This window comes from Canis lupus, chromosome 23 (assembly GCF_048164855.1).
Source record: "Canis lupus baileyi chromosome 23, mCanLup2.hap1, whole genome shotgun sequence".
Lineage (NCBI taxonomy): Eukaryota > Metazoa > Chordata > Mammalia > Carnivora > Canidae > Canis > Canis lupus.
The window spans coordinates 44,431,908-44,458,106 of record NC_132860.1 but is presented as its reverse complement, the minus strand read 5'-3'; the positions used below and the strand labels follow the sequence as shown (position 1 = coordinate 44,458,106).

At 39.8% G+C, this 26,199-nt stretch overlaps 1 protein-coding gene across 14 annotated transcripts in view; it reads right to left on the bottom strand.

Annotated features, from left to right (window-relative positions):
• DEUP1 (deuterosome assembly protein 1) overlaps positions 1-15,501 on the bottom strand; it is a 124,532-nt gene extending 109,031 nt beyond the window's left edge. For 9 of the 14 annotated variants that reach the window (XR_012015845.1, XM_072795000.1, XM_072795001.1 and 6 more), the window contains exons 1-2: positions 13,736-13,995; positions 13,151-13,221 (exon numbers count right to left, since the gene is read on the bottom strand). Coding sequence is in view for 8 of the 14 variants with exons in the window: in XM_072795000.1 (XP_072651101.1) it covers positions 13,151-13,179 (29 nt within the window). In the remaining 6 variants the exon portion in view is untranslated. The other 5 variants (XR_012015842.1, XR_012015843.1, XR_012015839.1 and 2 more) reach the window with 5 other exon arrangements.
• Between the last annotated feature and the right edge of the window lie 10,698 nt (positions 15,502-26,199).

Sequence of the window (26,199 nt, the reverse complement as noted above, 5' to 3'; positions counted from 1 at the left end):
AATTAAGAGCAGTTGGTCTCCACAGCATCAGTATATGCTCCTCAAGCTAATGAACCTTAAAATGAAATACAAAAGGCTAGTTTAGCTTTCTTACAAAGCTGGGTACTAACGTTATTTATATTTTCATTTCTTCTTTTAGTTAAATGCCAGGCTGCCACTATGCTAATTACATTCCTGTTCTTCCTCTCATGGATCCTTACAACATCCTGTAAAATAGGTCTTATTACTCCAATTTTAGAAACGTTGAGGCACTAAAAAAGAAAAAAATCCTCTAAGTCTTCCAACTTTAGGGACAGGGTGGATTGTATCTGATACACTCCTTAAGACATACAAGCCCTGGCCCTGATTGCTGGGTTTATTATCGGGAGCCAATTCACAAGAGAAGGATTGTGGGGCGAGGACAGAGATCTTAAACCAAAAAGAAGGGGCTCACTGAGACTTTCAGGTGATATATTGATCTGAGGAGCCTAGAGTCAAAATATAAGGATATAAAACTTAAAGATGAAGAGAGCAAAAAAAAAAAGCTGATGATATAAATGGAGGTAGTAGTGCCAATGTGTGGAGGAGGACAGGGACATGGAATGTGGAGACTCATTCAGAGTGAAAAAAGGCTGGAGTAACACACATATCCAAAGTTCTTTCATATATGGGATTGCATGCTGATTCTTAGAAGGGCAGACCTTCATCAGACAGATGGCTATGGCAACTATATGATCAATTATCCAAACCAGGACAATTTTGAAAGCGAAAGGGGCACTAATGATAATTTATATTAACTTATGTATATCAATATATTAATTTCTAATATAATTTATAATGTTACATTTATTAACGTAATCTTTGCCAGGGCAAAGATGAAACCAGTGATTGTTCTGGGCCAAGTGGGATGTAGGGGCAGTCTACCCATCATCAATCTGGAAAATAGAAATGGATAAAAAGGTCTGTTAAAAAAAAATAAAACCAAGGTGAGTTCATTTTGGGACATAAGATATCAAATAGAAATGGATCTTGAGCTTGACAGAAAGAAGAGGGGGTTTGAAAAACAAATATGGAAGTTATCATAGAGAAAGTCATCATAGGCAGAAGAGAAAGAGGAGGCTATATCATGCAACATGGAATAGTCTAAGAAAATGTGTTCCAAAACGTGATGGGCAACATGAGCCATCATATTAGGTCTTAACTTTCCAAAATATTTTAATGAAACCCATTCTAAAATGTAGCAACATATTATTTGTCTTAGTTACATTACCACATATTTAGCTAAACCAATAGAATTTAACTTTTCAGTAGAGGCTCATAGACCCTATTCTGTATATCAAATCCTGCACCACACCAGAAACCTAAATAGATCCAATGGGAGAGACCCCAGAAGTCCCAGAACCCACTTTCATAGACATGTCTGTGATGTTGGCCTGCTCTATAGTTGACTGTTCCCTCTAAGACAGTAAAGTGAAAGGCTTAATACTTTATGATGCCTCAGTCGTAATTTCATGGTTGCCCTTATTCAAAATTAGTTACCAAATTATAACTAAAAATAACTTTTCTTAAGCACTTTTCTTGTTGCCCAAAAAAATGCTATTTACTGTCATCATTAGTGTATGCTGACTTAGCAGCATTATAATGCCTATTTTTACTGCATATTTGAGATGGTGGCTCATACTCAGTCCATTCTGCTCCCTCATCTGTAATAATCTTAATGTTGGGATGTGGAGGAGGTATAAATCCCACCATTCCCAAAAAGATGCTTACATGAAATTATCCAAGCCTTATTCTAGAGCCTTCATCATAATTATAAAAGAAAGACATTTATAGAAATAAAACGCAATGTGATAGCTTCCAAGTTCCTATATCAATATTTTTATTAGAATTCTAGGTACATACAAGTTTAAAATCTCACATTTTTATGTTCTAAAAAGAATGGAAGATCTTTTAAATATCTATATTACAGATAAACTTTTTCTCAAAACTTTTCTATAATGACCATTCCTCTTCTGAGTAACATCTTGGTTCACAGACTGAATGATGTAAGAAGACAGTGAAATATTAGCAGGCACCAACCCTTTCTTCAGGGTGATTTTTATTGTTATCTAGAAATATAAGTAATTCACTACACTCATAAACATATATCTCTAAACTTCATATTAATAGAGAACCATGGGATAATTAGTAATATACTACATATGCTTTGGGTTGGGTCCTATAAGGCAATCTCTAAGAGGACAATTAAAATTCCCTCTTGCTAAAAGGTCTATTACATGAAAGACTGCAGTGTTAGTACAAATGAGAATAGCCATTTTACCCTTTTTCTATTTAAAACTAGAGCCAGCTATTTCACTGGATCCTAACAGCAAAGAATTAGCAGTAATTAGGTAAACATTGACAAAATCTGTCTAATAATAGGAAAATAGATAATACACTGTTTCCTGAATGTTGGAAATGAACCTTCTTTTGCCAGCTTGTTCTGATAACTTCCAAATATCTAGTGCCTGAGTTCTGAGCTCCAGTCTTCTATATCCAACTACCTACCATTTAACATCGACTTTCCCACAGGACACCTTTAGGCATCTCAAACTTCACATATTCAAAACACAGCCCTTGACTCCCTGCGCCACAGACCTGCTCCCACTCCAGTCCACTTTATCTGTTTAATTGGCACCAGTGCTACAGTTGCTCATGATAAAAACCCTCATGATCTGCGATTTGTGTTTCTCTCAACAGAGAGAAACCAGAACAACAGGTCTATTGGCACTGCCTCCAATATATATTCTTAAATTCTGATCATTTCTCACCATGTCCAGTAATAAAACTTTGGTCTGAGTCATCCTTATCACTTGTCTGATTCCATTCTTGTCTCCTATGCAGCTAGCTGCCAACCTAACATCACCCTTCCTTTCTTCCATAATAGATCTCCAATATTACTCAAAGTGGAAATGTGTCCAGCTAAAAACACAACTACATTTGGCAGTCTCTCCTGGACCTAGGCATGGCCATGGAACAAAATCCGGCCTGTGAAAGGGAAGCAGAAGTTGCCGTGAAGATATTTAAAAGGGAGCTAGAGCACTTGCTTTTGGCGTCCCATACATCCCTCACTTACCACTTGGGGGCACTTGGCCTGATTCCTAGTGGACAGAACTTTCATTTCTTGCTACCTGTGTGACAGGCCAGAAGTAACAGGAAATTGAAGCCCTCCCAGGAGCAATCTTCAATCTTCAACCAGTGACTGTCAGTTACTGGTGTGTAAATCCTTGCTCCTTGGATGGGATAACTCTGAGGGCTGTGCTTTATACTGGGTTCCAGAGTTTCCCCATTAGGCTTTTGTTCCAGTCACCCTCAGTGATAGCTGGTTTCATAACTTGCCCTTCCTTACGTTACTTGCCTCTTCCCATAAGTGATAGGCCAAAAAACAGCCCCTGTACACATTTGAACCTCTGGAATAAATAAATGCTACTTTATTTAGAAGAAAGGTATTTGCATAAGTTAAAGATCTTGAGATGGGGAGATTATCCTAGGTTATCTGGGTGCATGCTAAGAAAGAGGCAGAGGGAGATTTGACATACAGGAGAAGGGATATGGAGATGAACCAGAGACAGATATGAAGATGTTGGCTTTAAAGGTCAGAGAGAGAGGAGAGGTACCTGGGTGGCTCAGTTGGTTAAGCATCTGCCTTCTGCTCAGGTCATGATCTCAGGGTCCTAGGATTGAGCCCCATGTAGAGCTCTCTAAGCAGGGAGCCTGCTTCTCCCTCTCCCTCTGACCTTCCCCCTGCTCATGTGGATTCACTCTCTCTCAAGTAAATAAATAAATAAATAAATAAATAAATAAATAAATAAATGTCAGAGAGATGTGGCCATAAGCCAAGGAATGCTGGCAGCCACCAGAATCTGGAAGCAAGGAATAGATTCTTCCCCAGAGTATCTGGAGAGAATGTAACCCTCTGGATACCTTGACTTTGACCCAGTGATACTGATTTTGGACTTCTGGACTCCAGAACTGTGCATGTGCTTATGATTTGGTTGTTTTAAGCCACCAGGCTTGTTATATGGCAGTAACAGGAAACTAATATACCACATTTTCTCATCTCCCAAAAAACTACTTGCATCCAAATCCTTGTTTCAAGGCTTTGGCCTCTGTAAGAAGCCACAATAAAGTTTTGGCATGTGCTCTTTTGGTTTTACCCATCGCCCTTCCTCTGCTCCCATTCTGGAAAGCAGATGTAATGATTGCGGTGGTTAGCCATCTTGTAACCATAAGGTGACCACAAATAAAAAAGCCCCCCACTGAGGGGAGTAGAAAGATACATGGAGACTTGTATAGACAGCTAATTATTTGACATCTTCAGTTGGATGTGAAATAGGCTTCTCAAACCAAGCTTGCATTTTCTCTGGCCTTCCTTATTTTAATAAATAACAACTTATCCTTCCAAATGGTGGGTGAAAAGCTTTTGGATAATCCTTTGCCCATGTCCTTTTTGCATACCACACATCCAACTCACGATTTCTAAATATTGTCAGCTTTTCTGTCACTATTTCTACCTCTACCAAGCTTATCTAAATCACTGTCATCTCCCACCTGAATTACTGCAACAGCTAAGCTTGTCTATCCCTCCTGCTCTCACCTTGCTGTGGTCTATTCTCCACATAGCAACTGGAATAAGCCTTTTAAAACACTAAGTCAAAGGATGTCACTGCATTGCTCAAAGCCCTCTAGGCACTTCCCATTTTACATGGTCAGTGTGCCTAGCCCGTGATGTACATGCCTGGGTTTACACATACCATTGCTTTTTCTTTTTTAAAGTAACTTTACTGCAATTAATCTTTCATAAACATTGTCCTGTAAAAAGTACATATGAATGTATCCTACATGGTGGCATTTTTAATCTTTGCCTAAATATGGTAGCAGCTTAATTAGTCTCTCAAGGAATCTTCCCCTTCCTTTCTTTCCTTCCCCACACCCTCCCTTCTTCCCTCCATTCTTCTCTCCCCCATCCCTTCCTTTTAAAATCACTCAGTGAATTCCTATAATCACTAAGCGTTGTGTTAACATTTCAGCATCTACTGTCAAAGTAAAATATCAGGATTTTACCCCAGGTCTATTTCACTTTGTTTCTTCTTCAGGGAAACTAGAAACTACAACTTACCAAATTTGATTACTCTGAAAAGGAATATGCCTGGGTGGGAATAAAGAGTGGAGGGAGAATAATGAGGGTATAGACTGGGCCATTCAGAAGGCAAGAGAATCAACCAAATTAAAAAAAAAGAATTGTCAATGTACGAAAACAATAGATTATTACGATTTCGGGGTGTCTTGGTGGCTCAGTCAGTTAAGTGTCTGCCTTCAGCTCAGGTCATGATCCCAAGGTCTTGGGTTAGAGCCCCACATCAGGCTCCCTGCTCAGTGTGGAACCTGCTTCTCCCTCTCCCTCTACAACTCCTTATACTTATGCTCTCTCTCTTTCTCTCGAATTAATAAACAAAATCTTCAAAAAATAATATATAACTACAATTTATTAAATTACCAATATATTGACTTATATTAGATGTTTTTACAAATTATAATTAAAATTGTATTAAACTAAGAAACTGGGAAGTAAAGTTGTAATTATGAATTAATATATCTCAAAGGGAAGGAACACTTAGGTTTAGAAAGATGCACACGTATAGTACTGCTTTAAAGGATTTTTCTGAATTAGATGTGAGAAGTTATGCTTTATTATCCATCTGTCTTGGTCCTGTGAAAATTTGACTTTCATGGCAGATTTTTAAAAATTGGCAGATCATGCAGCAGATTTTTAGGAAGGATATGATAAGATTCCATGAACAAGATCAATGATAGAAGTCACAGAATCAAAAGTACAGTAAATGATTTAGTAGATAAAAATGAGACTTTTGGTTGAAGAAGGATGGACATAAACATTTTTCCTTCCCAAATCCTATAAACACTTTTCCTTCCCAAATCCTATTAAAATAAAGCAAAGAGATATTTTTAACCTACAAGGACAAAGATAATAGTGGTTAGCAGTAGAGAAAGCCAAGAAGCAACCCAACTAGGTATAGGGTAAATGCTGACAGGCAACTTACACCCTCTAAGCAGGAGAATTTAGAAGAGTGTTCTCTAGAATCTGATTAGCCTGTCTCAACAGAGACTGGACAAGACTAGCCTGATGACATGCAGTGAACCTCCCTGTCAACAGGCACTGCCTGTGAACACATTGGAGTTTCCTGGCAGCTTTGACTCTGCCATCTTACACAGGAGTGAGTGGTTAGGGATCACAGACATTTGAGAAAAGCAGTTCACACAACTAGGTAAAAAACAAACAGGAAGACATTTTTTGAAGGAAATTATGAAGAAGAAAACTTCAAAAAAATATAGTTAAGATACTAGAGTTATTAACATTTAATAACAGGAGAAAACAGAATGTTTTATTTATAGGAGAGGAAGAGTCATCACTATATGCTGTCTTTTTCACTCACTCAGAAGTGAAAAGCATTTATAAAGTCATAACAACGTAAACATAACATTGATTAAGTCAAAGTTATGGTGTATCGAGAGGATGGAAGAATGGGAAGTATGACTCTGTGCGTCTGTGTGAGTGTGACTGTGTATGTGAGGCTGTATATGTGTGAGACTGTGTGTATGGTGGGGATGAGGTGGTGGAGGCAGGAAAATTAACCACTGTGGATGTCAATAGATAATGCCTAAAATGGAAAAATCAAGTAGCAGCAAGATAAGCATGTTATTTAGAAATATGGAGATAAATGCCAGAAGAATCAGCCAAAAGAATTGTCTCTGGGGCATGGAAAACTGGAGAGGGAACAGGAGATTGGTGTTTTTTGATAGCAGCCATCAGGAACCAAATGACTTTTTAAACTACATACATGTGTAACTAAGTAAAGAAAGATCTGGAAAAATGTTCTTTTTTAGTTAGAAAATATTTTAAAGAAGTAATCCATTATAGGTGAATCCACCTATACAAGGAAAAAACATTTTTTTAAAAGCAATACTCTGGAATTCATACATTTTGGGATTCTATATATGTATTTCATTGACCTCAGGATTGCTCAATGCATCTGTGTAATTCTTATTCTGACAGTTAACCCTCTGATCCAGCCCCTCACACATAGTCCGCATGGAGCCCCTTGCTGGGCTCTGTGCTCAGCAGGGAGTCCACTTGCCCGCCTCCCTCTTCATCTCTCCAAGTGAATGCTCAGGAGTGCATGCATGTAAGTGCTCTCTTTCCTGTGCGTGTGCTCTCTCTCAAATAAATAAATAAATCTCAAAAAAAAAGAGAAGGAAATGACCTTCAGAGGTAAGTTTACTAAATATAAGTTTTAGTAATCTTCAATACACTAGACTGTGTAACTTCCTGGCTGGTAGCTATGCTGAGCCCACAGGGAGCTGCAGCTGCACTGTAGCTGGTGGACAAATTTCTTCAGAAGACCGAATTGATTTCTTGTTTTGAGCAGCAGAAGCCAGGAAAAAGGACTGGTGGTGAAGCAGCTGTTGGGGGTCCAGGGAGAGGCACAAATTGAAGGAGGTAGAGAACACCACCAGACCCACACGCCCCTAGAACAACTAATTGTAAAGGAGTTGATATAAGAGATCATTTCAAACACCTCTTATTTGTATTTTTAATAAAAGCCAAGGGTAAATTGCATTGATAAAACAAAACTAGCTTATCCTATGTAAAAGTAACATCAAAATAGACATACGAAAAAGACGTTCTTGGAAATAAAAACATGGTTGCCAGTACTAACTCCTGGGGGAGAAGCAGTAAAAACAATTGTAATCAGTGCTGAAATAAAAGTGAGAAAACTCAAGAAATTCCTCCAGGACATAAAGCAAAAAGTACAATAATGAAAATTAGGAGAGAAAAAGAAAAAAATATGATCCTTCTAAGAGATGGGAATGAAACAAGAGAGTGGAGAATTATTAAGCAAAGAAGTATAAGAAAACGTCATTGAGTTGAAGAGATTTGAATCTTCAGTGTACAAGTGTTCACCAAATGCTGTGAAGGATTATTGCAAAAGGATCCATAACTAGAAAGTCATATTGGTAAATGTGTAAATTCTAAGGATAAAAATAAATCCTATAAACTTTCAGACACATACACATAAAAAGAAAGAAAAAGGAAGGAAGGGGAAGGAAGAACAAATCTGAACAAGAAAGAATGACACTGGCATTAGACCTTCCTTCTGCAACATTCAACACTTCAAGACAATGAGAGTAATGTCGCAGAGTTCCTGTGCAAGAGTATAAATAAGACATTTGGACATGTAACAAGTTAAGAAGTATATCACTCATGTTCATTCTTTAAAAAAAGATGTATTGATTTGGGGGGAGAGAAAGAGAGAGAGAGAGAGATACCTGCATGCACAGGGGAAAGGGCAGAGGGAGAGGGAAAGAGAATCTCAAGCAGACTCCCTGCTGAGTGTGGAGCCCGACATGAGGCTTGATTCCACAACTCCGAGATCAGGACCTGAACCAAAATCAAGAGTCAGACACTTAACCAATTGAGCCCCCCAGGCACCCTTCACCCATGTTCATTTGTATGGAAAGATCTAAGGAAGTACTTTAGTCAAATTAAATGAATTCAAAAGTTTCTTAAATTAAGAACAGGGTAGATTTTGCATATAACTATAGTAATAATGCAAACTTATAGCTGTTAAAAAAGGATTCTAAAATAATAGAAGAATGCAATAATAATTAACTGTATCCCATATGTAATAATTAATACTCTGAATTAAGAGTGACCAGGAATTAGAAATCCAGATTATTTCTTGGAGCTGAAAAAGAGACTGGGGAAGCACAGGAACTACCAAAGGTTAAGTTTTAACAGAGGGAAAAGGTTGAGGGAAGTCAAAGATTTAGTTAAAATTCAAGATGCCAAAAGAGAAGTCCAGATTTAAAATGTTTGTAAAAAATGTTCATTGACAATTTATAAAATAGTATGTAAAACTTCTAAGGGAAAATGAGGAAAAAGGAAACTAGATCAGACTGGTAAATTTGGGGAAATCAAAATGGGTCAAACATTAGTATATTAATGATCATAAATCCTCCTTTTAATGGCAAAGACTCTCCAATTGAGGTATATTTTAAAATCTAACCATATATTCTTTACAAGAGACATGATATGATATAAAAATTTTCAAAACAAGAGTGTGAGATACTAGAAAATATATATATTGGTCTCTGCCCCTAATTCCTGGCACAGAGCTCCTAAAACCCTTGCCATTTCCTAAATGATAAAAGCACCAGGAGCATCTTCCGCTCTAACATTTGGTCTTTGAGCCTGATTCCTGGCACAGGGCTCCTGAAACCTTTATAATTTCCCAGGCAATAGGAGTGCCTTTTGTTCTAATGAGGCAATTCCTGGGTGGGCTCCTAGATAAAGGCTGGTCACTGCAAAGACCAGCCATGATTGGAAGCTTGGAATTTTCAGCCCTACCTTCTCTTCTCTTGAGAAGGCAGAAGGGCTCCCAATGGAGGTAATGATCCCTTATGCCTATATCATGAAGCTGCCATAAAAATCCCAAAATACTCAGTTCAGAGAGCTTCTGGGTTGGTAATACAAGAAGTGCTGGGAGGGTGGCACACCTGGCAAGGGTATGGAAGCCAAAGACCAAAGACCCCCTCCCACACACCTTGACCTATGCCTCTCTTCCAACTGGTTGTTCATCTGTAGCCTTTATCCTGGTAAATGTGTTTCCCTCAGTTCTGTGAGCTGCTCTAGCAAATTAATTGAACCCAAGGTGGGGATCTGGTGGGTCAGAAGCACAGGTGGCAACTCGGGCTTGCTACTGGCATCTGAAGTGGTAGAAGAAGCAGCCTGAGCCCTTTACCTGTGTGATCTTGTGCAATCTCCAGGTAGACGGTGTCAAAATTGTGTTAAATTGTAGGATACCCAGCTGGTGTTACAGACAATTGCTTGGTGGGGAAAAAATGCCACATATTTGATGACCAAAGCATCAGAAATGAAGTATTCTCTGTGAAGATAAAGGCACACAGGGAAGAAAGGCATAGAGAGAAGAACTGGGTTTCTCCCTACACAGAAAAGAAAAGACTGAGTTTCTTCCATTACAAAGGGGATGAAAAGGACAATACAGACTATAGTAAGCTAAAAAGACAGCAGAAATGGCAATATGAATGACTATCAGGCAAAGGAGAATTTCAGCAACAACAAAACACATTAACCTATATGTGTGAAATCTCTAATACTGTGGCCCACAGCAGAGCTGTGCTCAGGAGAAACTTAAGCTTTAAATGCTTGAAGAAATCATAAAATACAGAAATCATAAAAACAACTAAACCAGATTTTTCAATTCAAAAATCAGTAGAACAAGATAAGTAAAATAAATCCTAAGAGGCCATACTAGTAAGAGTAGAAATCAAGAAGGAAACAAACAAAGCAAAATCTAGACACTGTTCTCTTAACTAGGCCAGGACAAATAGACCATTTGTTCATTCTGTTATTATTTATGTTCTGGGCACACACTCTAAAAACAAATGAAAAGGACAAACTCAAATACAGCTGTTTTGATTAGAAGGAGTTTAGGTTGATTAATGGCACAGATACAAACACCTATAATTGCGGGAAATCATGGATTTAAAATTAAAAGCAAACCCTATGGTAAACCACGTGCCAGAGAATAATGATTGACCCAATGAACATTCTGTCTAAAAGCTCCCTCCTTACACCCTTGCACTTTCTGTTCCTACTATCTGGGATTCTCTTTGCTCAAAATAATCCCTGCTCAAACGCCATCTTACCAGGAACCCATGTTTGATCACCCCATTCATCCTCCCATCCTTAGCCTGCTTTGTTTTCCTTCATATGACCATATGAAACATGTTAGTATTTCCCACCAACCCCTGGAGGAGTGGCCTGTTTTGAACACTGCTCTCTTCCAGGTGCTTAGACCATTAGCAGCATATGGTAGACTCTAGATAAATATCTGTTAGATGAAGATGTGCCACAAAATACTACTGTGTATGTAGGTGACATGGTTAGATAGGCTCTGTAACACACCCCCAATGAAGTTTTACTGTCTTTATGATCTAGATTTTTACACATATCTCAAAAGGATGCAGGACAGAAGCAAAGTCAAAGTGGCTCTCCACGCTTTGTAGACCATGGTAGACAATGTCTGGTCCCATGTCTGCTGGGATGAGGAGGGTGGTTCCTCATGGAAATCTCTAGTGATTCTCATTCACTTCTGGTTTGTAGTTACATTGTACCCAGACAAGCTCTATGGCTCCCTACTAAATTCTAAGTTCTTTAAGATCTGTTTCTTAATGATCTTTGTATAAACCAAGAGACTTAGTGTTGTGCTTGTCATGCATTCAATAGTCTACACTTTTCCCCCAAAAGAATGAATGAAGACAAACAGCAGTCTCCGCAGCCTCAGATTCGCAGGAGTGAAGGGGTTCCTGGTACCAAACCTTAAGGCCAAGACCTTCAATCTGCATCTCAGACCCTACTGCTACCATCATATTAGGGACCTAACACCTGCTCAATCCTGGATCCCAACCTGATTCTGCACCCACATCTCACTACCACTCATTTCCAGTGGAGCAAAGCTTCAGGGATTAGAGTTACACGTATCTGAATTCAAATCCTACCTTTCCACTAACCAGCTGTATATTCTGGGGCAAGCTGCCACTTTATTTCTCTTTCTTTCTATCTTTCTGAGCTCAGAAACATGGCAGAGGCTGCTAACTGTCTGCCAATATCCATTCTTCTTTCTTTTATTGCCTAGGCTTTAGCTGGCCACAGAGCTGCTCAGTTAGAGAGCACAGGTCCCAAACCTTCTTTCTTGGCCGGTAGGAAATGACTAGAAGTGAGTCCTGCTATTTCTAGGGCACATTCTCCAAAAAAGAACCAAATTCTCTCTCCTCTTGCCCTTCCCCCTTCCCTCTGGCAGGAGCACGGTGGTAAAAGCTGAAGCCTTCACTTTGGATCCAGACACAAAAATCATGTAGAGGCAGCGGAGCTGCCCTCCCAGTCCTGGTCTGCTTATCCTAAAACTTGTTCATGAAACAGAAATAAACTTCACTCTTATTTAAACCACTGGGGTCATCATTTGGGGGTCTCTTTGTCACAAGACCTTAGACTATAATACACTCGATTTTCTTGGTTGTACAGAGAACAATACCTAGCTGAGATATTGTAAGGAGGAGTATGCAGCAAGATTTACAAAACCAACCTTATTCTTACCCAAATTTATGATGCTTTCCTTTAGCCTGATGTCAAAGTCATGGTCTGAGCAGAATAACTGAAAGGGAGACACTTGGAGTGGTTTGATGAGTGCAAATCAGTCATAGTCAAGATTAGGCACTACAGCACCACTCCTACCCACTGTCCCTACTCACTACCCCTTGCCCCTCACCTGCCCCCTAACCCCAGTTGGGGTAGGGACAGATATTTGTAAAAGGGAGTTTAATTTTTTTACAAATGGTGAAGACTTTGGTAACATATCCAGTTCTTATTGTTGTTTGAGGAGCCAAATCTTTTTCTTTTAACTTTATTAAGTTATTAAATTTGAATTCCAGTAGAGTTAACATACAGTGTTATATTAGTTTCAGGTGTACAATATAGTGATTCAACAATTCTATACATCTCCCAGTGCTCATCATGATAAGTGTACTCGTTAATCTCCATCACGCATTTCACCCATTCCATCACTCACTCGTCCCCTGGTGACCGTCCATTTGTTCTCTGTAGTTAAGATTCTGTGGGAGCCAAATCTGTTCTGAGGCTGTGTTTAAGTGTTGAATTCAGCCTTAAGGGCAAATGTAAGAGGCATGACTGGAACGCTCAATGTAGCAAGAAAGGAGCAAACTGAGGGGAGCTCCTCTCAAGAGCACAGGAGGCCTGTATGGGCACCCACCATCCTAAAACACCAAAAAAAAAAAACTCCCTAAAAGTTGGAAAATAATGATTTTTGGGTACTGACCCATAGTCAAAATTGGAAAGATTCATATCATAGGTTCTTAATTAGAATCACTTGAATCTCCCCCCATCTTCCTCACCAAAAGTAATTGATACATCCTTCATATTAATGCTCAATTTCAAAATTTGTGTATCATCTGGGAGTTTTGGGGATAGTTAAGGGCCCACTTAATAAACAGAAAATTTTCAATCAGCACTTACCCCATTGTATTATGGGCTTGGTTCTCCATGTCAAGAAATTGCTGTATCTGGTTTGTTTCTTGATTTTTAATCTATTAGGGGAAAAATGATCTAGATCATTAAAACACTTACACTTATTAACCTATAAAACAAGAAAATTCTGCTCTCAGCAAACCATGTAGTGTGAGCTTCTCCAAGTGTAGCAGCTTTTGGTGCTACAAAATGTAGAAAATTAGGGCCTTTAAAAAAAATTCCCCCACGCATTTAGGACACTGGTTTAGCTATGAGTCGAAATCCATGGTATTGGCTGAAATGAGCAGTCATTCACTATTTCCTGAACAACACCCTGGTGCCAGGTACTTTGCAAAGTGCTCATCACACGAGATAAGTAAAACCGAATTCCTATGGTAGGGGAGTTACAGCTAAATGTTCTCAAACTTTCTTGTCTGCTAAAAGTTTGCCTTGTATTTGAGTCAACTCCTTCTTTGGCCCTTCCCGGGTTTTGTTAGAACGAATATACTATGAGATTTAGGACAGACAGGCTAAGAGTGTTTATAAAAATATAAATCTTACAATTCTGCGATGGCTCTGTGGGCACCTGCTTACCTGGATGTTGGTACCTGCCTTCAAGAAAGAGGAAGGAGGAACACGTTTATCCAGCCACAAAGTGTTAATTAAAAAATGACATGGAAGGATCGAAGAGAACTTCAACTCCCGAGTCACTACATCAAAGTCAACGAAACAGCCTCCGAGAGGGAGGAGGAGGAGGGAGACTGCGGGCTCCGGCCCTCCCAGACCGAGGACCAGAGGCTCGGGGAGCAGCGAGGCGAGGACCGCGGCGTCGGAACCACAGCCCGGCGGGACGGACGCACCGAGGCTAATCTCACTGCGCCGGTTCCCCACCGCTCACTTGGGCGCCAGCGCAACGAGGCACCGGGAAGCGAGGTCCCCGCCCGGCCCCGGGTCGCCCCCGCCCCCGCCCCCGCCCCCGCCCCCGCGGGCCGCGCCGAGCCCGTGCCCAGGCCGGGGGCTCACCTGCGCCGCGCCGCGCTCCCCGGGAGGCCCGAGCCGCCCCCCCCCGCCGCCGCGCCCAGGGCCCCCCGCGCTCCCGCCGCCAGCGCCCGCCCGCCCGCCCCGGCCGTTAGGGCCTCCGGGTCCCGGAGCCGCCCGCCCGCAGAGCCGCCCTGGTTGCCACGGGGACGCGGCCGAACTCGGGGCCGCCCGGGGCGGGGGCAGGGCTGGCGGCGGCGGCCGTGCGGGGCTCGGGTCGCGCCCCCGGGACCCGCCGCTGGGTGCTCGGCGAGGCCCTCCCGACACCGCTGCCTCGGTCCTCGCCCCTGGACCACCCGGGGCGGGCGGGGAGGGGAGCGGGCACGGGGTCTCTGCCACGGTTCCTTTCCTTTTCCTTTCCTTTCCTTTCCTCTCCTCTCCTCTCCCCTCCCCTCCCCTCCCCTCTCCTCTCCTCCCCTCCCCTCCCCTCCCCTCCTTTCCCCTTTCCCCTCCCCTCCCCTCCTTTCCCCTTTCCTCTCCTTTCCTTTCCTTTCCTTTTTCCTTTCCTTTCCTTTCCTTTCCTTTCCTTTCCTTTCCTTTCCTTTCCTTTCCTTTCCTTTCCTTTCCTTTCCCCTCCCCTCCTTTCCCCTTTCCTCTCCTCTCCTCTCCTCCCCTCCCCTCCTTTCCCCTTTCCTCTCCTCTCCTTTCCCCTTTCCTCTCCTTTCCTTTCCTTTTTCCTTTCCTTTCCTTTCCTTTCCTTTCCTTTCCTTTCCTTTCCTTTCCTTTTTCCTTTCCTTTTTCCTTTCCTTTTTCCTTTCCTTTTTCCTTTCCTTTTTCCTTTCCTTCCTTTCCTTTTTTCTTTTTTCTTTTTTCTTTTTTCTTTCCTTTCCTTTCCTTTCGTCTTTTCTTTCCTTTTCTTTCTTTTTTCTTTTCTTCCTTTCCTTTCCTTTCTTTTTTTCTTTTCTTTGTTTTCTATTAAAGGGTCTTTCCTACGCCCGCTGTGGGGCTCGAACTCACCACCCAGGGATCAAACGTTGCGGGCTCTACTGAGAGCCAGCGAGGCGCCCTGACATCCAACTTCCTTAAATCCCCCCGACCCTCTTCCCTCTCCCCCATATTTGAAATGGTATAAAAACTAAAATAGACTTGGGGCAGAGAATTGCCTCTCTCCTCACCAAGGCGTCTTTCACCTCAGAACAGCTTGGGGGGCGGCGTTTCAAGTGCACTGCGGGGTGCACAGCCACTCAGGTTATCACTACGGCAGCAACTGTACCTGTCCTCCCCACACAGCACACCGGGTCCTTAGCACTACTTTGCCGGAGAAGGAAACACCACCCAAGTGGGGGAAGGCAGAGGGAACCCGGTGCCTGGTTCCAAATTCTTTTCTTTTTTCACTAAATTCCAAGAATAATTGATGATAGAAGCTCTGTCTCATATCTCTGATTTTAAAGAACAGGAAAGAATATATGCATATAGACCTGTACACACACACACACACACACACACACACAATTTTTTCTATTGATACCTTAAATAATATTTTTAAGCACTTGAATTTGTATTTGGAAAGTACTTCTGCATCAATTTTAAGAACAGCATTCTTCTCAAAACCCAGTTGATCGACATCTAATTCTTAAAATCTTTTCTTTGCACTCCACATTCATAACATAAACATGAATTTGCTACTTATCATGGCTATCAACTTAACATGGATCCCAATCCCTCCATTCGGGTTCCTTTTGAATTTCAAAAAACCATTTGCTGTCTCTTGACAAATTGAGTTTCATAGATGAATTGTGTAAAGTACCTTAGGTTATTCATTCTAATAAGTGTTTCATAACTCTCATTATGATTGAATGAAGAGAGTGATCATTTCATCTTAACTTGAAACTTTCCATTATTCTGAAAACCTTAAGTCATATTCTTTATTCTTGTCTAAACTTAATGGGTCAGTGTAGTTATTCTGACCTGAAGAGGGGAAACTGGAAGTAGGAACAAAATTTAATGAAGTTTCAGGATGCCCTGTATCACTCGTGCTGTGTGGCGCTTTACCATTGGTAAAGACTTTCATGCTCATTATTTCCTTAGATGCTCACAAGTACGGTGTGACACATGTGACACAGGGTTCTTACAGCTCCTTTTAGCAGATTAGGAACGTAAACCTCAGAATAATGGATTTGGCCAGGATTACACATCTGGTTCAAACGCAGCTAAGCTAATGAATCTAGATCCTCTTAGTCTAAACTTAGTGCTCCTCAAACTCGGTCCAAAAAATTAGGTTTCTTGAGCACACAGAATCTGGCCGTAGATGTGTTTAAAGCCACATTTTCACAAGACAGAAGGGAAATGAGCAGGGCTTACAAAGTATCTGATGGAGTTAAAAAAAAATTAAATATAGAATGGAAACACTCCATTCAATTTAATAGGAATAAAGGCTTTCATAATGAGATGAAAGTTAAGGCTTAAAATGCAAAGACTGACCTACCCACTCCCCTACCCATTCCCCCCTTCAAGTAAGAAGTAAGTGCAGAGACTGGAATTTACCCTGAAATGTACCTATTATTGTATCTTTTTCACATGAAATTGTTTTGAAAGGGATAAGGAAAGTAGGAGGTCCCTGAGTCCAAAGGAGGGTAAGAGTGTGACCAGGCTGGTGCCAAGAGATGGCAAGAAAGTTCAGTACTGGAAGAGAATGGGAGGACACAGCAAGGCCACAATAAGATGTAAATATAACCAGAAATGGTCAAAAGACAGTACAGGAGACATATATGTCTGAAGAATGAGAATGATCTCTGAAGAAGCTAGGGGACCAACTATATAAAATAAATAATAATCATGGCCATAGACTGAACCTTAAAAATGGAAAAAATAATCATTAACAAAGTAGTTTTCACAGCAAAATTTAGGATTACAGCACAGAAAACGAAAGTACACTTGAGCATATGCAAAGTTATATAAATTAGCTTGAAGTCTGTCTTTTTAAGAAAGGAAATACTTATTTTTATAGTATCTTCTAAAGAAGGTTCAAAAATTATATATACGTCATAACAAAAAGCTAAATCTATATTATCCATGGAAAATATTTTATTTTTTTAAAGATTTATTTATTTATTCATGATAGAGAGAGAGAGAGGCAGAGACACAGACAGAGGGAGAAGCAGGCTCCATGCTGGGAGCCCGACTCGGAACTCGATCCCGGGACCCCAGGATCGCACCCTGGGCCAAAGGCAGGCGCCAAACCGCTGAGCCACCCAGGGATCCCCCATGGAAAATATTTTAGAAGAAATTTTAACATAATAATAATAATCAAATAATCATAGAACTGGAAGAAACCAGAGAGGGGACCTAGTTCAACCCTTTCATTTTACGTAAAGAAACTCAGGCCCAAAGAGTTAAAATGATTTGACTACTTTCATTGCTAGTTAATAACAAACATTGAGATTAGAACCCAGGTGCTTTTTCTTATTATATCACACCGCTTCCATACATGGAAGCAAATTAAAGAATTTTCTGGAAAAACTTCAGTTGTTGAGAAAAATAACTATTCAGGAAGAGGAAATTCAGTCTTTAGAACCAAGAGTACCCTAGAGGCAGCACTGTCCAATAGAAATATAATGCAAAGCACTTATGTAATTTTAAATATTGTAGTAGTAAAATTAAAAAAATAAAAGTAGGTGAAGTTAGATGCAATAATATATTTATCTAACTCAATATATCCAACATATTATTTCAACATATAGTCAATATAACAAATTATGAGATGTTATACATTCTTTTTTTCATACTAAGTTTTCAAAATCTGGTGCATAGTTTATACTTATAGCACAATCAATTCATAGAGCAGTATTCAAGTGCTCAATAGCCACACATGATTGGTGGCTACCATATTGGACAGCACAGCTCCAGAAAACAGGTTCTTGGCCAATGTACTAAAGTGCTTTGGTTGTTAAGTGCAAGGGGTCATGCAATGAGAGAGATTCTAAATTATTTGGATATAATTTGAGAGGAACTATGAAAGTATCCTTCATCAAAACCCTCGTTAATCATCTCTAGGTTGGAAGAGGGACCAGACATCTGCAGAGAAATATGTTACTGGGACCCTTAGGCAGGCAGGAAAAGTCTTTCACTTCATTATGATTCACAGTCCTATCAATTCTCCTAGTAAGGGCTGCATCTCCAAAGTTAATTAAGAGTAAATGGGGAGGCCTTACCTCTTAGTTTTGGCTGGCCAGGGGCCTATGAGCCAAAGGACTGTGTCCTCTCGATGGGAGTCATAAACAACAGGTCTTATTGTAGGTTCAGAAAACAAATTATTTGGAATATACCAATCATAATTTTTTCCTTTGCTTTTCCTTCTTATAGACCCTTAGTGTTTTATTTTTATTTATTTATTTATTTTTTGACCTTTAGTGTTTTAGCACAGTGGTTTTGAAAAGTGATCCCCCGTTGGGTATTAACAGGAACCAAAGATTTTGTACAAGACAAGATTTTCGTCTTGTTTCATGGATGGAGTTACTTATTTCCTGGAACCAGGCATGGCAGGGGCAATGCCGTAGTGAAAAGTCCCCAGGTGGGGAAAACAAATTTGGAGGCAGGAGTCAACTCTTTCCAGAAGCTCATCTCTGTTAAAGTGTTTCAAGTCCCAAGCTAATATAATAGTGAGAAATTATTGGGTCAAAGTCTAGGAAAAGGCAAGAACCTAGAGAAGTGAGTCCAGCATTCAATGCTGTTTTTTCCTGGAAGGCATTTGATGCTCTGGAAGGAATGACTACAAAACTGAACAGCAATTTTGTTGGCCTTTTTCTTTTTTTTTTTTAAGATTTTATTTTATTTTATTTTATTTTATTTTTCATGACACACAGAGAGAGGCAGAAACATAGGCAAAGGGAGAAGTAGGCTCCCTGCGGGGAATCTGATGTGCGTCTCCATCCCAGGACCCCCGGGATCATGACCTGAGCCGAAGGCAGATGCTCAACTGCTGAGCCACCCAGGTGCCCCAGTTTTGTTGGTCTCATGGAGCAAAGGGGACAAAAGACAAAGCCTGGGCTCACTCCAGGTAGGGAGTTATGCCTTTAAATTGGAACCTCACAAGGCTTTGCACAGAAAATTTTTCCCATCTCACCCATTTATATCAGTATGGACTAATGGATATTTTTTGTGTATTTTGAATTATAATCCAAAGCTACTTCATTTATTTTGTTTCTCAAATTGTTCTAGTTTTGGCCATTGGAAGTTCTTTTAGTCAATTTCTGTGTTCCTTTGACATACCTTAATTATTGTGAGGTTTAGTTTAGTTTTGTATTTCGAAAGCACTTTATTGCTTTCTGGCATTATACGATATTCCAGGCTCATCTTGTATATGTATATATCCTGCTTCAGTCCTAGAATCAGCCATTTCTCCAGCGTTCTATGTTTGCCTGTATTTTTTTTAAAGATTTTTTTATTTGACAGAGAGAGAGAGAGAGATAGCACAAGCCGGGGATGCTGCAGAGGGAGAGGGAGAAGCTAACTCTCCCAGCAGAGAACCTGACATGGGCCTTGATCTCAGGACGCTGGGATCATGACCTGAGCTGAAGGCACCCCATTTCCTTGTATTTAAAGGGCAATTAGAAACCAAGATATGAGCAGTATGTATGTTCATTTCTACTTGGGTGTCATTGATTGTAGGCCCTCTTAGCTGATAGGCAAGGGGAATATTTATGTCTATAGTAACCCATGTATTTATACATATCTCTAACTACTTCTACATGTAACCATTCATATCTTTATTAGGCTAAACATGAGTTCCCACTATACAAATTAAAGAACACAATATAGCCATTTATAAAATAAGACAATGTGGCTTTAAAATATATTTCGAACACAGAAATTCATAATAGGAAAATCAATTATTGTTATTGTGTTGTTATTTAATTTTATTGAAATGACTCCTATGAACTGAGAATTATTTTCTGGCTATCTCTGAGTGTCATGTTTTCTGCTTATCCTATAAACCATGGTTTCCGTGCAGTTGGCTGAATAAAATTGAGTTAGAGATACATGAAAAAGTACCTCAAACAAACATTAATGAATAAACATTCTGTCATCACCATGAGGGTCTGCAGCACCTGTTTTAGAGAGATACCAGTGTTTTATTCATTTTACTGTCACACTTTAATGATCACGTGGAACAAAACACAAATTGAAGACAAATGACTCCCAGCACTCTAGTTGTTTAGGTTTGTGTGGCAAGACTACTCATCACGTTGCTACCATTATGCCCTCTTTTTGTTCCTGGCACAAAACATGTTAGCTTCGTCTCTGTTGCGACTGAATATGAGCTGTTATGCCTATAATAAAATGTGATTCTAGGAGGCATCTGAGTTCAGCACTGAGGGAACATGAGTTGGCCATTTCCAATCTGGGGGAAAAAAGCGCAAACATTTTTCTCTTTTCCTTTTCCCAGACTACAAGTATAAAACTTCTAAGTTGTGTCCAGAAAAAGCAGCAGAGAAATATGTAGCATGAAATCTAGTTCACAGTGCTCTCACAAACAGGGCTATTTCCTCCCCATGTGGTTGCATTTAACAGTGCTGTGATTCCACACAAGGCTTGTTAGAAACAACTTTTGGCAATTTAAGGCAGCTATGTGCTCTAAAAAAAAATGAATTTACATGATTCTGGTGGAACATTTGGGAATGTACCTGAAAGGTATACTCGCCTTCAGTCTGTGGTGGCCTCACCATCCAGAAAGCCAAATTATCTCGGAAAGTTTGTAAATTGCTTTGTTAAGAAGGCATCAATCTCATTATCATGGTGTTGTGTTCGAAATTCATTATGCCTTATTTCTGAACAGACTGGGAGAATTTTCTCAGTTTGACAGAAATTCTTAGATGGTAGAGACCGATGATCACTGGTAAAAGGAAACCACATTTTCTTTTTTTCTCTTTTCATAGTTAAGTGTTTCAATTGCATTTTCTCACTTTAACTGGGCATAAGTCACTTACCCATTGATGGCCAAATTAAGTCTGCAAACCATGAAAGGAAAAAAAAAAGTTCATTCTTCTGAGAGAAGAATCAACACCAGTAAGCAGTTGCCCTCTAGGCAAGAAAAACATAATTTCAGCGTTCATTATTTAAAATTGTACAGTTGTTTTCTTTTCTTGAACCTTCCTTTTTCTTTGAACATATAATAAGGGAAAACAACTATATAAATGTTTATTTCCAAAGAAAGTCAGCTGAGCATTGTAGAAAGAATGCGGGCTTTGAATCCATACAGACAAGAGTTTGAATCTCAGCTCTACTGCTTAATAGCTATATGATTGTTGCTAACTTTCTTACCTTCATTGGATATTAGTTTCCTCGTTTCTATAGAGGGAAATAATAATGCCTACAGGGCTGTAGAAAAGATTAAACTAGGTCAGTTATGTATATGATGTGCTTGTCACATAGTAGGTGCCTAGCAATAGTTGCAAATAGCATCACCATTATTATTGTTTACTAGTATTATTATTTGTTATGTAGCTATTCTGCTATGTTATGTTTTCGCTTCATTTCTAGGCCACTTCTAGAAACAGATCGTCCTAAGCAAGTTATAAAATAAAGAGCTTAGTCAGAGAACAATTGAATGATAATCAAATAGTGATAAAGGGGAAGGGAAAAGCTAATTAAAATAATTGGTTGCTAAGGTATTCTTTTTCCCAATTAGAAGTCAATCCCATGGGGTTAAATGAAGACTTTCTGCATATTTAAATTTCAATGATTCCTTTGTTCACTCATTCAGAGACTGCACTATGGAAGAGTAAGGATGAAAGAATAGGAGTGTGGAAAGAAAACTTCATCTGAAATAAGCAATGTGGTTTTCAAACCTTAAATATACAAAAAGCAAAGCTCACCCTCAGGAAAGGTTAAGGAATATAAACTAATAAAATTAAAGATACTTTCTCTCACAGGACTGAGAAAAATTATAAAGACTAACAACATTAAAATTGGCCAAGATATAGATTCACTCTCATCCACCATTTGGGAGAGTGTAAATTGTTAAAATTATTTGGGGAAGGTAATTTGACAACATCTATCTAAATTTAAAATGTGCACAGCCAGACCAATTTTAAGAATTCATCCTCCAGAGGTGTGCCTGGGTGGCTCAATTGATTAAGTGTTGACTTTGGCTCAGGTCATGATCTCAAGGTTCAGGTCATGATCTCAGGGTCCTGGTATCAAGCCCTGCATCAGGCTCCTGCTCAGCAGGGAGTCTACTTCCCCTCTCTCTTTGCCCCTCCCTCCTGCTCGTGCTCTCTCACTCTCTCTCTGAAATAAATAAAATCCTTTTTTTAAAAAGAACTCATCCTACAGAAATAATATCTTGAGAATATAAAGATATATATACAAGGAGGTTTGTTGCAGCATTGTTTATAATTGCAAAAAAGAAAGAGGGGAGAACAACATATTTCTGTTACATATTTCTGGGTAATAAGTTATCCCCAAAATTAGCAGTTCAAAACAACAACTCTTTATTATCTTGCAGTTTCTGAGGGTGGTGAATTTGGCTGCAGCTTAGCTGGGTGGTTCTAGCTCAGCGTCTATCGTGAATCAAAATGTTTGCCAGCAGTCTTTGAAGGCTTGCCTGGGACGGGAGGATCTGCTTCCAAGAAGGCTCACTCACGTGTCTGTTGGCAGAGAGCCTCAGTCCCTCTCCACATGGACCACATGAACCTCTCCCTAGAGCTGCTTGAGCATTCTCATGATATGGCAGTCGATTCCCCCAGAGCTAGTGATCTAAGAGAGAGCGAGAAGGAAGCTACCATCCCTTCTATGGCCTCGCCTGAGAAGTCACACACTATCATTTCTACAACATTCTACAATATCAATATTCTATCAATTCTGCAGCATTCCAAGTCATCAGCTCCAGTCTAAGCTCAAGGGAAAGTGATTTTGTTTCCACTTTTTGGAGGGAAGAGTGTTGGATGATTTGTGGGCATATTTAAAAACCATCCCAACTTGTCCTCTGGCCACAAATTATTAAAATTACTTTCACATGGAAAACATATTCATCTGCTTCCAAACTCACCTCCTTCCACTCTCAAGTCTCGGCCCTTTACAGTATCAGCTTAAAGTTCAGAAACATGTTGTGTTAATTGGACTCAGGTATGGTTAAAGCTTCTCAGGTGTCATTCCTTTAGTACAGCTCCTTGAGTACCCAAAATGCATATGTGGGACAGGAAAAGAATGACGACTCTAGACATCTCTGTTCAAAAAGAGATGAATGGAGGCCCAAAGAAATCACTGTTCTAAGTCACAGTTAGAAGTTTCTTGATTTGAATTCAGTCCTACTCCTGCCCAGAAATGATTCTCTGTGGCCTTTGGCTCCACATTCTGGGTACTTGATAACCTCTTCTGATTCATTCTTTCTTTCCCTTGAAAGGTAACCTTTGGAGCTGTGTAGCTTTCTCAGTAAAATTTTGGGATTCCAAGTGCTTCATTTCCCTGTGTATTATCTCTGTCTCCTTCAGTCTATGCTCGTGGTATTTCTGTAATTAGAATTGTTTTTAGAAACCTGTGAGTCTTCTATGAGTCTTTGGAGTTCCCTTCATTTGACAAAAGCCACACCCCCAAGTCTCTTCAAGGTCAATCCTCTCTACCTTAGGTTTCTGCTGAACTACAGAAGGACAGCATCCTTAAGCTTCTTTAAAACTCTGTTGTTTGAAGAGTTTTCTGAAATACTGTCTTCTGTAGATCTTCCTGAGGTCATAAATAAAATATTCTGTAGCTACACCCTCAGCCTCATCTCTAGAACAGGTCTTTCTGGTAGTGGCCTTGATTCAAACTTTATTGGGAAATCCTTTCTTAATTTGAGCTTTGTTTGCTGTTTGGCAGGGCTGGCAATCTCCAAAACCATCCAGTCTGGTTTCTCCATGTTTAAAAATCTCTCTTTTAGTTTCCCTCTTTTTTGTTATACTTTCTTGTAACCAGCAAGAAGAAACTGGGTAGCATCCCAGCACTTTACCTGGACATCTCTTTAGCTAGATCACCCAGTTCATTGGGTGCATATTCTACTTTCCACATTACCATAGGGGATGGTATTATTAAGTTTTCTGTCTTGCATAACAAGGATCCCTTTTTTCCCAGTTTCTATAAAGCTTTTGCTCACTCACCCTTAGGACTTCACCTGTAGCCTGCCAATGGCAATCAGCCTTCCAGTTATAGTTTTGTTAGGCTTTTCCTAACACTCTTCCACAAAGCCCTGACAGCTTTTGCCCACTATCCAGTTCCAAAGCCACTTCCATATTTTTAGGTTTTAATATGACAGCACCCAATTCCTAGGTACCAAAAGCAGTATCCATTATCTACTGCTGTGTAACAAATTACTCCAAAACATAGCAGGTTATAATGACCACGTAATATATTATGGTTTCTGTGGGTCAGAGGAATCAAGAATGAACTGGGTTGTTTTGGCTTAGTCTCTTTCATGAGATTATAGTCAAGATATCAGTCAGGGCTGCATTCATTGGAAGGCTTGACTGGGGCTGACACACCCACTACCAAGATAGTCCACTCAAATGTATATTGGTGGAGGGCCACAGTTCCTCACTGGCTACTGGCAGGCAGCCCTAGTCTCTTGCCATGTGGACCTTTCTTTAGAGCTGCTTGAGTGTTCTGGTGACACAGAACTGGATTCTTCTTGAATGAGTGGTCTGGGAGAGAGAGAGAGCAAAGGGGAAGCTGCAATGTCTTTTAGGATCTACTCTCAGACGTCACACACTGTCACCTCACCATTTTCTGTTCATTAGAAGTGAGTCATTAACCCCACACTCCGAGGGGAATTATGCTCTAATCAAATAGTATCGAAAGTTAGTGGAGTTATTTTATGTATGAAGGTATCCTAAAACTACCTCAATACCCATTACAAATAATGAAGTATGTAAAAAAATACTAACTTAGAAAAATGTTGTCGATATACCATTAAGTAAAAAAAACAGAGGGAGTTTTAAAATGATATGTATAGCATGATCCTATATTTTGGGAGGAACAAATCTAACCTTGCCTATGTAGGTATAAACAATAAAAATACCTAGAAGCCTACAGACCAAAATGTTGACAGTGCTTATAGAGATATGGTAGATGGTTGTTAATTAGCTTAGTGGGACTGAAAAGGAGTGAATTTTACATATTATGCTGAAAAAAAGAGTAATGGTTTTTTTTACTGCTTTGTGTTTTTCTGTGTTTTCTAGACTTCCTAAAAGAAAAATGTGTTGCTTATATAATTAGAAAGTAGCAAGGTGCATAATAGGGAGAGATTTAACAGTAAACCATAAATATTGAATTGAGATTGAAAGAGAACAGAGATGATACCCCACCCAAGTCTCAACATAATGGTCAAATGTCTAAGAAGAAAGCCAATTTTTTCGTACTGAAGATCTGATTCATTAAAAGTTGATAAAAACAGATATGTAAGTTGTGAAAACTGTAATTTCAATTCTATTTGTGGTATTACATGGTAAATATTGATAAGATTTTTAAAAAGAATATGTAACAAAGGATTTCTAATTAACATGGAAATATGGAGGATTGAAACATGCTTTACCTATTCTTCCCTCCTAAAACTCCACTACAGTAACAGTAAAGGATTACAAACACACACACACACACAAACACACACACTGAGAGAGAAGAAGGAGGAGAGGGAGATACAGATAGAGATGGTGGGAGAGAATAAGAAAAAAGACAGTGGTATGATTTTAGCAGCTGGATAACTGCTCTGGAGAACTCTCACACTATTAACCATGGATAAATGGTGGCTAACTCCACAGACCACAGGAAGCTGAAATATAAGCCCACCAGGACTAAACCTAAGAAGCATATCAACCCATTCAAAGGATTAAAAAAAAAAAAAAAAAAGCTCAGGAATTGATTCTGCCAAGTACTTCAGAATATGGGAGAACAGGTAGAGAAGAAAACAAGAGGGTTGGTTGAAAGTCTACACAGGATGTAGATTATTACCCAGGTCCTTTCTCTAGCTGGGTAACTGCCTCTTCGTGAAGCTGGCAGAAAATTAGAGGTTTACTCTCTGGAGATGTCAAACCAGAGGTCTCTGGACTTGA